The sequence below is a fragment of the Mustela nivalis genome, assembly GCF_964662115.1.
Source record: "Mustela nivalis genome assembly, chromosome: 10".
NCBI lineage: Eukaryota > Metazoa > Chordata > Mammalia > Carnivora > Mustelidae > Mustela > Mustela nivalis.
The window spans coordinates 6287840-6300120 of NC_139029.1; the positions used below are offsets into that span (position 1 = coordinate 6287840).

Genomic DNA, 12281 nt, shown 5'->3' on the forward strand with positions numbered 1-12281 from the left:
CCCCAACTAGGTTTAGAGATTTCTTAAAAATAAAATCTTGGGGTACCTGGCTGGCTCAGTTGGTAGAATATGCGACTCGTAATCACAGGGTTATGAGTTCAAGCCCCACATTGAGTGTGGAGCCTATTTAAAACACAATAAAATGAAAAAAAAATCTTTAACATATATATTTAAAGATTGATATTAATAAATAATATAAAGAAAAATATCAATATTTAAGATACATATAAATATAAAACTTTAATATATATTAAATATAAATACATAATTGAGTCTGGAGCTGATGGGTGAGGTCAGAAATAGACTCTAAATTTTGGAGCCAGCCTATATAGTTGGTGTTTGTGGCTAATATTCTGGGTTAGCTACGTTCTGGCCTTTCTCTACTGTCAAGACTGAACCCCAGTTGCGAGATTCCTCAGGCTCCTTTGCTGTTACAAGGGGCATGTGACATAGCCTTGGCAATGACCGTGAGCAGGAATCTAAGGAAGGGATAATGGCAGATGGTGCTTTGCCCCTTCCTCCTCACCTGGAAGGTGGAAGTGCTGGCTGGAATCCCAGCAGCCAGTTCATGACGGTGAGGTAACCAGCAGGCAAAAAGGCCAGCGGGTTCATAGCGATGCCACTGCCACCTGTCAGAGCTGCCAGGTGGTCACTCGTCCCAGGACGGCTGGATGGGCGCGAGAACAACCCTCTGTGTATACTGAGAGACCACAGAGCTGGGTTTATGGGCCAGAAACGCTAATCAATGCCATGAGCCTGCAGGCTTCTCTTGGTCATTATTCCCAGCGGGCGGAGAGGAGCGTGGCCGGGAGCACGGCGTGGGGCGCGCCCCGGGCGGAGTTCGCGGGCAGGAGGGAGGCGGGGGAAGCAGGCGTGGCCGCGCGGGGCAGAAAAACCCGGGCGCGTGCGGAGCCCGCAGGGTTTCCCAGCGGGGGCGTCCGAGGCTCCGCTCCTCCCGGCGCCGCCGTCCCCACGCCGGCCCGCGTCCCCGGCCCCGCAGACAAGCCGGGTTCCCGCCGGCCGCGGTCGCGCTGACCCGCCATGCCCGTCGACCTCAGCGGCACCTGGAACCTGCTCAGCAGCGACAACTTCGCGGGTTACATGGTGGCCCTAGGTAGGGCGGGAGGGGCCGTCTTGGGGTCGGCGCGGAGGCCGCCGGGCCTGGCCGGGGCGTCCGTCTCCCGGGGCGGCCGGCGCCCCGTCCCCTCTTCCGCGGGTCTCCCCTCGGGTCTCCCTGTGCTCCATCCCTCCCGTCCCCCCCCACCCCCCGCACCCTGCTTCCCAGTCTCCCCGGCCTGTGTCCCTACCTCCGACCACGCACTGTCACGCCAACCCCCTGTCCCTCCATCTCCCTGTGTCCCCGTCCTCCACCCCCTTCTCCCTGCACCCCCCTTGCGTCCACCCCCGCCCCGTCCATCCTCCATCCCCGTCCGCGTCCGCCTCCTTTCTGCGCCCCCGTCGCGGGTCTGTCCGCCGCTGCCCCCGACGGTCTCTGTCTTCCCCTTGGCCAAGTCTCCCGCCCCACCGCGGACGGCTGAGGCGCCGGCCACCTCGCCGGAGGACTCCGGGGTCCGATGGGCGTCCTACGGGCGAGAGGGCGTGCGGTGGGGCTCTGGGTGACTCTGCCACGGAGGTCGCCGGCCCTCCAAGTCGCAAGCTGCGGGCGGCACTCCGCTGCACGAGGTCCCCGCGCCCCGCACCAGGCGACTCTGGTGCCCGCTAGAGTTGAAACCGCTTTGGAAATTAATTTTCTGACCTCCCCACTCCCCTGGAAGGCGTGAGGGGGGACAAGAAACCCAGACCCCTTGGTGGTCACCCACGCTCAGCCGCAAGGGTGCAGTGCCAGCCCTGCACGGTGGCGGATGCCTGGAGGTGTCGCTTCTACCCCCACCCTGCCGGGCCCTGCTCCCCCCAGCGCATAGCAGGGAGCCTGGTCTGCCGGTGGTAAAGGGATTCTGTGGTCGCCTGGGGTATGTAAGGGGTGCCGGGGTCTGACCCATGACCTTGCTTCCCAGGCGGCTTCAAGAAGGCCCCGGTAGAACGCCTCTCCCTCCTTACGGATGCCCGGTTTGTACAGCTCTCACTGTCATTGTTCAGATGCCGGCGTCAGAGCACCTCTGTGCCCGGCACCTTCCCCTGAGTGATGCCAGTCAGTGACCAGAGCTGCAGGGAGCCTGGGGACCCGGCAGCTGTCCTGGTTTCTCCTTATCTGACACTGGGTCTGTTTTTCCATCTATAAATTGAGAGGGAAGGAGGGGTCCAAATTGTTTCTTAAAAAAAAAAAAAAAAAAGGTAAAATGTATATACCATAAAAATGGCCATTTTAACCCTTTTGAAATGTACAGTTCTGTGGTCCCGGTGTGTTTTTAAGAGTTGGCTGCTTTTGGTAGGCTTCTGTTCCTTTCTCACACTAAGTAGGGAAGTGGGGGGCTTCTCAAGCTAACTCTGATTCAGGCCACCATAAGACCCTGTAGCAAAGGAAAGGAATATTTTGCTCATTCCATCCTAGGTTCGTTGGCTGGGGTCCTGTGAATTAGATCAGCGAAAGATGGATTAACCGCCGGAAGTCAGCTGCCCCTGCCCCGTGAGGGCACCTGGCAGCCCCTCCGTGTTGTGCGGTTGGAACTTGAACGGGGCTGTAGAGCACTTTAGCAAGGAGTAACTCTGTAGAGAAGTGACAAGACAGAGACTTTGAGTTTGTAGGGGGGCAAATTGTGGGGAAGGTAACTAACAATACAAGGGGAGACCAACAGAAAATAGAGGCTGGTTGGGAAGGTTTATTATGTAGTTCTGGGGCCATCGCCCAGCTGCGAAGAGTCTGGAGTCGCCTCCCTACCTTCTGCCTGTCCTGTAACAGAGGGGCGAGGGGACAACTTTACAAACTTGTGTCCTGCTTTTAGGCAAATGGAGTAAGGCAGAGAGCCTCCTTCTGTCGGCTTCTTCCTTCCCGGTTGCCTTCTCCCCTGTATGCCAGAGTCGCAATATTTTGGGGTGTCTTATCCTGCTCTCCCTTCAACCTGAATCTCATTTCCTTTCTGTTTCCAATTCCTAAGAAGGAATGAATGCTTATGTTTCCCAAAGGTGATAGGTCCTCGTACGTTACTTACCTGTCCACCTCCAAATTAGTGGTGACATGTGACCATAAGTGCTTTCTTCCCTGATTTATCTGCCTGTGATCTGGCTACTTGTGTGGGGGACAAAGGCGAAATGTCAGGTGATGGCTTTGAATGTTGCCTTGCTGTGTACTGTGTTTGTGACAATCTCCCCGGCTTTTAGGGCAAAAGTGAATGGAGTCAGATTCACCATTCCAAGTATAGGAAGACATCCTGTGCTAAGTCCGTCTGGTATTACAAAGCAGCCTCCCGCACCTCCGAATAAGTGTTTTTCACACAGTGTTAGTACCATCCTTCACCTGTCCCCATACTTTCTTGCTTTTCTGTATGCTCTCCTATGATTTCCTTGTTTGATACTTTTTTTCCCCCATGATGTCAGTAGAGGCTTAACAATGATCTGCCACCGTATTCAATCCTAGAAGCTAACAGGCTATTTATTTGTTTACTCGACATATTTATTTATCATGCAACTTCCTTCCCAGAGGATGAACCTGTGTAGTACTGAGTCAGCATCCTGCCTCACAACCCCTATTCTTACTTTTGGTTCAGGTTCCAGAAAGATACTGGATCTTGACAACACACATAAGTCTTACTTTCAATCTCTTTTTCCAAAGAATTGTAAGGGCATTAAGGGTTTCTGGAATAGAGAGGCCTTTTAGGGTAACAGAGCGCCACACCGGAAGCCCAGCGAGCTTCACCGTTGACTGTGGGTCATCGAATCAAAGTTACGTAACTTGTCAGTTCCTTTAGCTTCCCCTTTTGTTAACCGAGGTCATTGGGTCAGATCTGATATTCTAAGTAACTCAGTTACAAGAGATCGCTTGCATTTTATACGATAGCTGAAATCAGACTTAAAACCTCTTGCCAGTTCCTCACAAGCTGGGAAGAAAGCGATCGAAAAGACATAAGGAACACAGACTCCAGGGTCTACCCGGTCTCCCTGAGGCAGATCAGGGGCTCAGGACAAGCAAAGGGTAGGGTTTTGTTACTCAGAACTAGCAGGAACTTCTTTTATTTTATTTTATTTGGCAGAGAGAGAGATCACAAGTAGGCAGAGAGGCAGGTGGTGGGGGTGGGGTGGGGGTGAAGCAGGCTCCCTGCTCGATGTGGAGCTCGATCCCAGGACCCTGAGATCATGACCTGAGCCAAAGGCAGAGGCTTAACCCATTGAGCCACCCAGGCGCCCCTAGCAGGCACCTCTTAGCTTGTAAACTCTGAGCTTCACCCCAGACCCCAGATCTAGAGCATCACAATCGGCATCGAACCAGATTCTCAGGTGATTCAGACGCCAATTAAAATTCAAGAAGTGCTGCTCTCTGATGTGTCAGGTGGTCCTTAGAACAACTGCAGAATGGAACTCCAGCTGACTCTGAACACCAGGTCTGAACTAGGCGGGTCTGCTTATATGAGGATTTTTTAAAAATATGAATTCAGTATAGAATTCTTCATGTATTTTCGCTTCCTTATGATTTTCTTAATGACATTTTTTTTCTCTAGCTTACTTCATTGTAAGGATACAGCATCTAATACACATAACACACAAAATGTGTATTAACCGTTTGTGCTATTGGGAAGGCTTCCCGTCACTAGGAGGCTATTAGTAGTGAAGTGTTGAGGGAGTCAAAAGTTATACAAGGATTTTCAGCTAGTAGCCTTAAAAGCAATTAAAGCAGAACAAAATAAAACAAACCAAGGGTGGGGGGAGTATTTTTGGAGGAAGAGAGCAAGGTCTTGAATTGTTTCTGTGTGTATATGAACTTCTTAAAGAATGTGAGAGAGGTCCAAAATGATAAAGAATTATCATGCCAAGGTCTAGGAGAGAATAAGGATCCAGAGAGGGGAGCCCAGCACTTAGGGTGGCTCCTCTCTTCAGGGTGCTTGTCTGACTAAGCTGCAGTGGGGGGAGCTGTGCAGGATTGCCGTAGGGGGCAAAAGTGGGAGTCCTGAGTCAGCCAGGGGTAGAGACCCTGTAAACCCCTATTCTGGATTGGGATTCTGAAAAGCTGCGCCTGAGAAGCAAGGGAGGGAGACCGGGAAGTAAACAGCTTTTGAACAGAGTGTAGTTTCACTGTGAATCATCTCGATGGCCCAGAAAAATCTCAAGACTTGAACTTGAATTCAGATGCGTCCAGATAGCTGGTGGCCTTGAAAGCAACCCTCTCTGGAGGAAGAGAACATTATGTCCGCTCTACGTGCACACTGTACGGAAACAATACCTAGGAAATAATCACAGTCAAGCAAGTACCTAAGGAGACAAAAACACATGACAAGAAAATTCTGGAAGGTGTTGGCTCTGTCACGGTGATCATGGCTCTGTCTGTTGCCGTGACTGTGGGTATTTGCTGAAGTCCAAACACGTTGAATTGCACATACGTAACTGCTTTTTGTACATCAATTATATCACAGTAAAGCTGTTAAAAAAATTAAAGGACCCTGATAGCAAGAATCCATAAAAACAACCAACAACAGAAACAGGGTCTCCAGACCCCGGTATTATCCGAAATAGAACAAGAAGCAGTTAAGCTGAGCTTAATTATGGCAAGGAATCAGAATCTATACAAAGTAACACAGCAGAATTGAGAAAGAAACAAATAGAAATTCTAGAACTGAAACATAAAAAGCAAACTAGGAAACTTAGCAAGCACTGTTTTCAGATTCTCCTCCGTGTCCCGCGGTTTCCGAGATAAGGATGCCCCTAACCTCCGTTGTAGAGGCCACCCTTGTATGAGGGTCTTAGGACTTGCCTGAGGGGAAGGTCCGAGAGCTGTTCTCCCACATACCATTCCTCAAATTCCTTCAGCTCCAACTACTCCATATGCCAAGCTACCATATTTTGGGGGGAGCATGACCTAAGCCCCATCAAGAACAGAGTTTCTGCCCAGGAGGATGAAAAAGTTCTAGAATCAGATAACGGTGGTGACTGGACAACATTGCGAATCTACTTACCACCCTTGAACTGTATGCCTTAAAATTGGATAAAACAGTGAATTTTATGTTAGGTATATTTTATCGTGATAAAAAAATTATCAAAGAAAATTCTATTGCAAGGAGACTTTCGTAGAAATCCTATAATAATCCTATATTATGTTAAAAAATTAAAACTCCTTTTAAATGCAGTTGTTTGAGTTGATTAATAAGTACATTTCGTGAATTAGCCTTCTCTCCTGTCTTCACCACCTCTTATTGATGTGAGAAAGAAAGGGAAAAGAAAAATTCAGTTTCCTTTCTTCCTATAGTCCATTGTCAAGTCCTTGAAACAGGTAGAGTGACCTTCCCCTTGGAGCTCAGATACCCCAATGCTGACCCTTGCTAAGGGTGAAAGGCAATCTTAGCCCGACTCCCAGGATCCTCTATGTCTACTTTAACGTATAAAATTCCTATGGAAACTTCCTTTCTCTCTGTCCCTCAAGATCCAAATTGGCGATCCTCCTCCAAGCATATGACCCACCAGTATACATCTGAAGGGTCTCATGATTGAGTTTTTACTAGACGGTAACAAAGGACCTTCTCCTAACAATAACTAGCCCCCTCAGGAACCTGGAAACCTTGTTTCTGAAGTACCTGGGAGACTTACTCTATCCCTAAACCACTCCCAACTTGAAAGCATTTAACGGGCCACTCCTTGTGACCCCAGTGCAGTACTTTCTGCCCACAAGCCCAGTCCCTGTGCTTTAATAAAACTACCATTTTGCACCAAAGACATTTCAAGAATTCTTTCTTGGCCATTGGCTTTGAACCTTAACATCTTTCCTACATCATTATGACTTTACACAGTGAACTAAAACATGTTTGTTTGTTTGCTTGTTTTAAGATCTTATTTATTTATTTGACAGAGAGAGACAGAGAGAGAGGGAACACAAGCAGGGGGAGTGGGAGAACGAGAAGCAGGCTCCCCGCTGAGCGGAGAGCCCGATGCGGGGCTCGATCCCAGGACCCTGGGACCATGACCTGAGCCGAAGGCAGATGCTTAATGACTAAGCCACCCGGGCACCCCTAAAATTTTTTTTAAATTTTATTTAAATTTAATTAATGAACATCAAGTGTATTCTTAGTTTCAAAGGTAGAGTTCAGGGACTCCTCAGTCGTCTATAACAAATGCTGTCTTAATCCCAAGTGTAAATTCATGAAGCGGACGAAGGCTGAGTTGCGGTGCTTGAGTTTGGGTTGGGCCCGAGTCCTGTCCCCTTGGCTTCTTTATCCTCTTCTCCGCTGCTGGGACTGCTGCTTCCAGGCCCGACTGCAAATTCATTACCTGAGGTACAGTTGGCCAATGACTCTTCCATGAAAGCTGTTCAAGCTTTTTTTTAAAAAAGATTTTATTAATCTATTTATTTGACAGACAGAAATCACAAGTAGACAGAGAGGCAGGCAGAGGCGGGGGGCGGGCACTGAGCAGAGAGCCCAATGAGGGGCTTGATCCCAGGACCCGGGACAATGACCTGAGCCAAAGGCGGAGGCTTTAACCCACTGAGCCACCCAGGTGCCCCTCAAGCTTTTTAAATCAAGTCTTTGGATAGAGTTCTGCCAGGACAACTCCCTATAGATCCAGTTTCGGCACCAACTGGCACTGAAATCATCAACGAAACACTAGCCATGATATGCAGGGATTCTGAGGACACCGGCCAAATTCTTCACTTTTGCATCTTGAGTGAACATTGAGACCTATTTTTTTTTAAGTTTTTTTTTTTTAAGATTTTATTTATTTCTTTGATATACAGTGAGAGAGAGAATGACAGGGGAGAGGGTCAGAGGGAGAAGCAGACTCCTCATGGAGCTGGGAGCCCGATGTGGGACTCGATCCCAGGGTTCCAGGACCGTGACCTGAGCCGAAGGCAGTCGCTTAACCAACTGAGCCACCCAGGTGCTCCGAGACTTCTTTTTTTAAAAATTGTTTTTTGGGGCGCCGGGGTGGCCCAGTCAGTGAAACAGCTGCCTTTGGCTCAGGTCATGATCCTGGGGTCCTGGGATTGAGCCCCACATCGGGCTCCCTGCTCAGTGGGGAACCTATGTCTCCCTCTCCCACTCTCCCTGCTTATTATGTTCCCTGTCCCACTGTCTCTCTCTCGGTATCAAATAAATAAATAAAATTTTTTTTTTTTTAGAAATCTTTTTTTTTTAAGATTTTATTTATTTATTTGACAGAGAGAGATCACAAGTAGGCAGAGAGGAAGGCCGAGAAAGAAGAAGGGAAGCAGGCTCCCCGCCGAGCAGAGAGCTCGATGCAGGGCTCGATCCCAGGACCCTGAGATCATGACCTGAGCTGAAGGCAGCAGCTTAACCCACTGAATCACCCGGGCGCCCCAAATAAATAAAATCTTTAAAAAATAATAAATAAATAAATAAAAATTGTCTTTTAAGGTATTGACTTCGCTACCCGCAAAATAGCCAAGTTGCTGAAGCCACAGAAAGTGATTGAGCAAAATGGGGATTCCTTTAGCATCCACACATACAGCAGCCTGAGGAACTACCTTGTTACATTTAAAGTCGGAGAAGAATTTGATGAGGATAATAAAGGGCTGGATAACAGGAAATGCAAGGTAAAAAAAATAATTTTTTTTTCAAATGATAATATAAGCTCTTGATTTTGCAAGATTAACTCGGCTTTCTTAGCACCCGCTGAGGACCTGCCACGGCAAACCAGCCTCTTGTCTGTCCCCTCTCTCACGCAGAGCTTGGTCACCTGGGACAATGACAGACTCACTTGTGTCCAGAAGGGGGAGAAGAAGAACAGAGGCTGGACCCATTGGATTGAAGGGGACAGACTCCATCTGGTACTTGCCACACCGTGTTCGTACATCCGATGAGATGATGCTGGTGAAACCATGACTGTGGAATGAAAGCATTCCAGCCCACTGTTCTCAGTCTGGCCTGTCACCTTCTGGTCTCTGGCGGAGTATTCTGCTTTTTCATTTACGACAAAACATATTCCGGGTTTCAAAATAATTTTCCTGTTGAATTCATGATGTGTTCATTGAAAAAAATATAGAGGAGCGCCTGGGTGGCTCAGTTGGTTAAGCGTCTGCCTTTGGCTCAGGTTGTGATCCCAGGGTGCTGGGATCGAGTTCCGCATCGGGCTCCCTGCTCTCTCTCGCTATCTCTCTTTCAGGCTCTCAAATAAGTAAATAAAATCTTAAAAAAAAAAAAAGAAGAAGAAGAAAATTTATATATGTATATATTACATTACCTTAATATATTATATATATATATAAAATAAGGTAGTAAACTGGCTTCATACTATTCTATCAGGTTGGTGAACTATCATTTTTAAAAAACATTTCCATAATCTCAGTGTCCAGGAGTATATTGTTCCAGAGTATAATGTTTCTGCCATTGCTTAAATTCACATCAACAGAGCCTTTTGCATCCGTGGATTTATTTCCTCAGGAAGAATCCAGAGAACCCTTGTCGGAGGCGCGCGCATCATTACCGCTCTCTACTTAGCCACCTTATTCATTTCCGAAAGGTCATCTCCTTGCTGATGCCACCAGCATTTTGTGAACATACAAATTATAACTCAAGCTAATCAATAATTTCTAACTATAATTTAGAAGGTATGGGGGTGTCTGGTGGTTCAATCGGTTGAGTGTCCGATTCTTGATCTCAGCTCAGGTCTTGATCTCAGGGTTGTGAGTTTAAGCTCCTCATTGGGCTCCGTGCTGGGTGGGAGCCTGCTTAAAAAGAAAGAGAGAGAGAGAGAGAGAGAGAGAAGATATAAAATTGTACATCAAGGCTTAACTACAACTTTTTGTTTATTTAATTTATTTATTTGACAGAGAGAGAGACAGCAAGAGAGCAAACACGAGCAGGGGGAGTGGGAGAGGGAGAAGCAGGCTTCCCACTGGGCAGGGAATCCCGCACGGGGCTCCTGGGATCATGACCTGAGCTGAAGGCAGATGTTTAATGACCAACCACGCAGGTGCCCTGATTTTGGCTTTTTAAATGAGAATTGCTTCCTGCTATATATATTAGAATGGCTTACATTTTTCGAGTGATGATTTTGGGCTCAGTTACTGTGCTAAACCTTTGCATGCACTATCTGACTTGGTCTTCAAGACAGTCTTGTGAAAGGGACACAATTTTTCCCATTTACAAATGAGACTGAGATTTAGAAATTCCCCATGGCTTCCAAGTGGAGATGCAAATCCAGGTCTGATAAAAATGTGTGCTTTCAACTCTACACCTTTTTTGCCTCAATGTCCATGAAGTCCAAGCCAGAACAGTGAAAACTAAATTAGAGCCCTTATCTTAAAATCCTAGATTGATAAATCTTACACAAACAAAATTAAGAATGAATAAACAATATGCCGTCACAAAAATGTAATATGGAACTTCAAAGAAAACACCAAATACTTTTGAGGATATACAGATTTGTTGGTGGTAAGAAGTAATGTTCAAATTGCATTTGTCTTTTTTTGGCATATCCGTGAACTCTGCCCAAGCCAAGAATAGAGGGACCCTTCCTCTGAGGCCACTCATAGGACAATCCGTCCATGCTGTGATATAATATAAAATAAATATTTGGTCTTTGTGCCTGGTTTCTGAAACCCTTGGAATCTCCAATGAGTGTCTCCTGTAGGCTAAGGAGATGATTGGAGATTGGGGTCTCCCAGATGGCCCAAGATTTAGTCAACCATCCCTATATAACGAAACTTCCACCAACACCCCTAAACGAGAGGGTTTTGGAGAGCCTCATAGTTGGTGAAAACATTGATGTGCTGGGAAGGTGGCGCTCCGGGAGGCGGCCTGGAAGGTCGGCACACCCCCCACATACACACACTGTGTCCTATGCATCTACTTGGCTGTTCTTGGGTTGGATCCTTTATAATAAACCATAAATGTAAGTAAAGAGTGTTTCTGTGAACCATTCTAGCAAATTATTGAAACTGAGGAGGGGGTTGTGGGAATCCCGCTCGTAGCTGCTGGGTCAGGAGTTCGGGGGGGCTTCTTGTGACTGATGTCTGACGTAGGGGCAGTTTTGGGGACTGAGCCCCTCACCTGTGGGGTCTGCACTAGCTCTGGGTCATTAATGTCAGAATCGAATTGAACTGTTGGACACCCAGTTGGAAAAGACACCGCAGATTTCGTGTCAGCACTGTTGTGAGTAATAATAATAATCATCACCCACTTTGCCCATGCATCTTCTTTCTCCTCCTGTTCCCCTTTGTCCCTAGGAAATGTTCTGTGAAGGCCAAGTGTGCAAACAGACGTTCCAGAGAGCGTGAGCCGTATCCAGCCCCAGAGCCCACATGCGACCGCAGCTTCATGTTGAAATCTATCCCCAAGTGAACAGATGTTCGTCTGTCCTGGTCTGGCGACAGGAACCTGTGGTGGGAGAGCTGTCCCACAGCCTGTACCAGAAGTGATTTACTCAGACTGTGGCAAAACGGCCCCGTTTCAATAAACCTGTCCAACGACCCCGACTTTTTTCTCTCCTAATTAGTGTATCCTATTATTTGAAAAAATGCACCAGGACACAGCAATGAACAGGATGTAATTCTGTCTTCAAAGTCTAGTGAAGAAAAGGACAAAACAAGCCTCAGAACCACGGTGTTAAGTACGAGCAACTATGAGAGCTCAGTGGGGACACTGGACTTCTGGGGACGGGCAAGGGGCGGCAGGGCTTGGGGGTAGCAGGGGGGTCTCTAAGCTCAGAACTGAAGCACGAGTGGGCAGGAAGCATCGGGCAGCATTCTAACTAAAAGGCTGGGGGTAAGTTGGAGGGTGTTGGAGGAACTGAAAGACTGCGTTTGCTGGAGCATGGGCGTATGTGGGTGGAGTGGTAAGAGAAATCAGAGGAGGCTGGAAGCAGCAGGGACCCTGTCATGAAGAATCTGAAAGGTGGGGTGGCAGAGCTAAGATTTGTCCCCAGAGTCATAGGGAGATGGTGCCTGACTCTAAGCAGATCTGCACATCCAGGTTGGCTCACAGAAGGGAACCCCAACTGCACAGGGGAGAAAGGACGGTAGGTGGGGGATGCAACCCGGGAGCCAGTTTAGAAAGCACTGCTAGAAATCCCCATGTGAGCTGGTGACGGTCAGGGGCAGCCACAGCCCCAGTCCCAAATAACCAGTGAATGGACTCAGGGCTGCAGAGAAATAGCTAATCATTTAGGACGCAGAGTCCATAGTCCAAGGTGATCCATGAGTCTATGAACGGTAGGGATGATGG

General features: G+C 47.9%; 1 protein-coding gene across 1 annotated transcript; it reads left to right on the forward strand.

The window, feature by feature from the left end:
• The first annotated feature begins 431 nt into the window (after positions 1–431).
• Positions 432–11533, forward strand: RBP7 (retinol binding protein 7). The gene is made up of 4 exons (XM_082685361.1): positions 432–1114; positions 8472–8650; positions 8783–8884; positions 11285–11533. The coding sequence occupies exons 1-4, from the start codon at positions 1042–1044 to the stop codon at positions 11333–11335; spliced, it is 405 nt and encodes a 134-aa protein (XP_082541487.1). The 5' UTR covers positions 432–1041; the 3' UTR covers positions 11336–11533.
• The last annotated feature ends 748 nt before the right edge of the window (positions 11534–12281 follow it).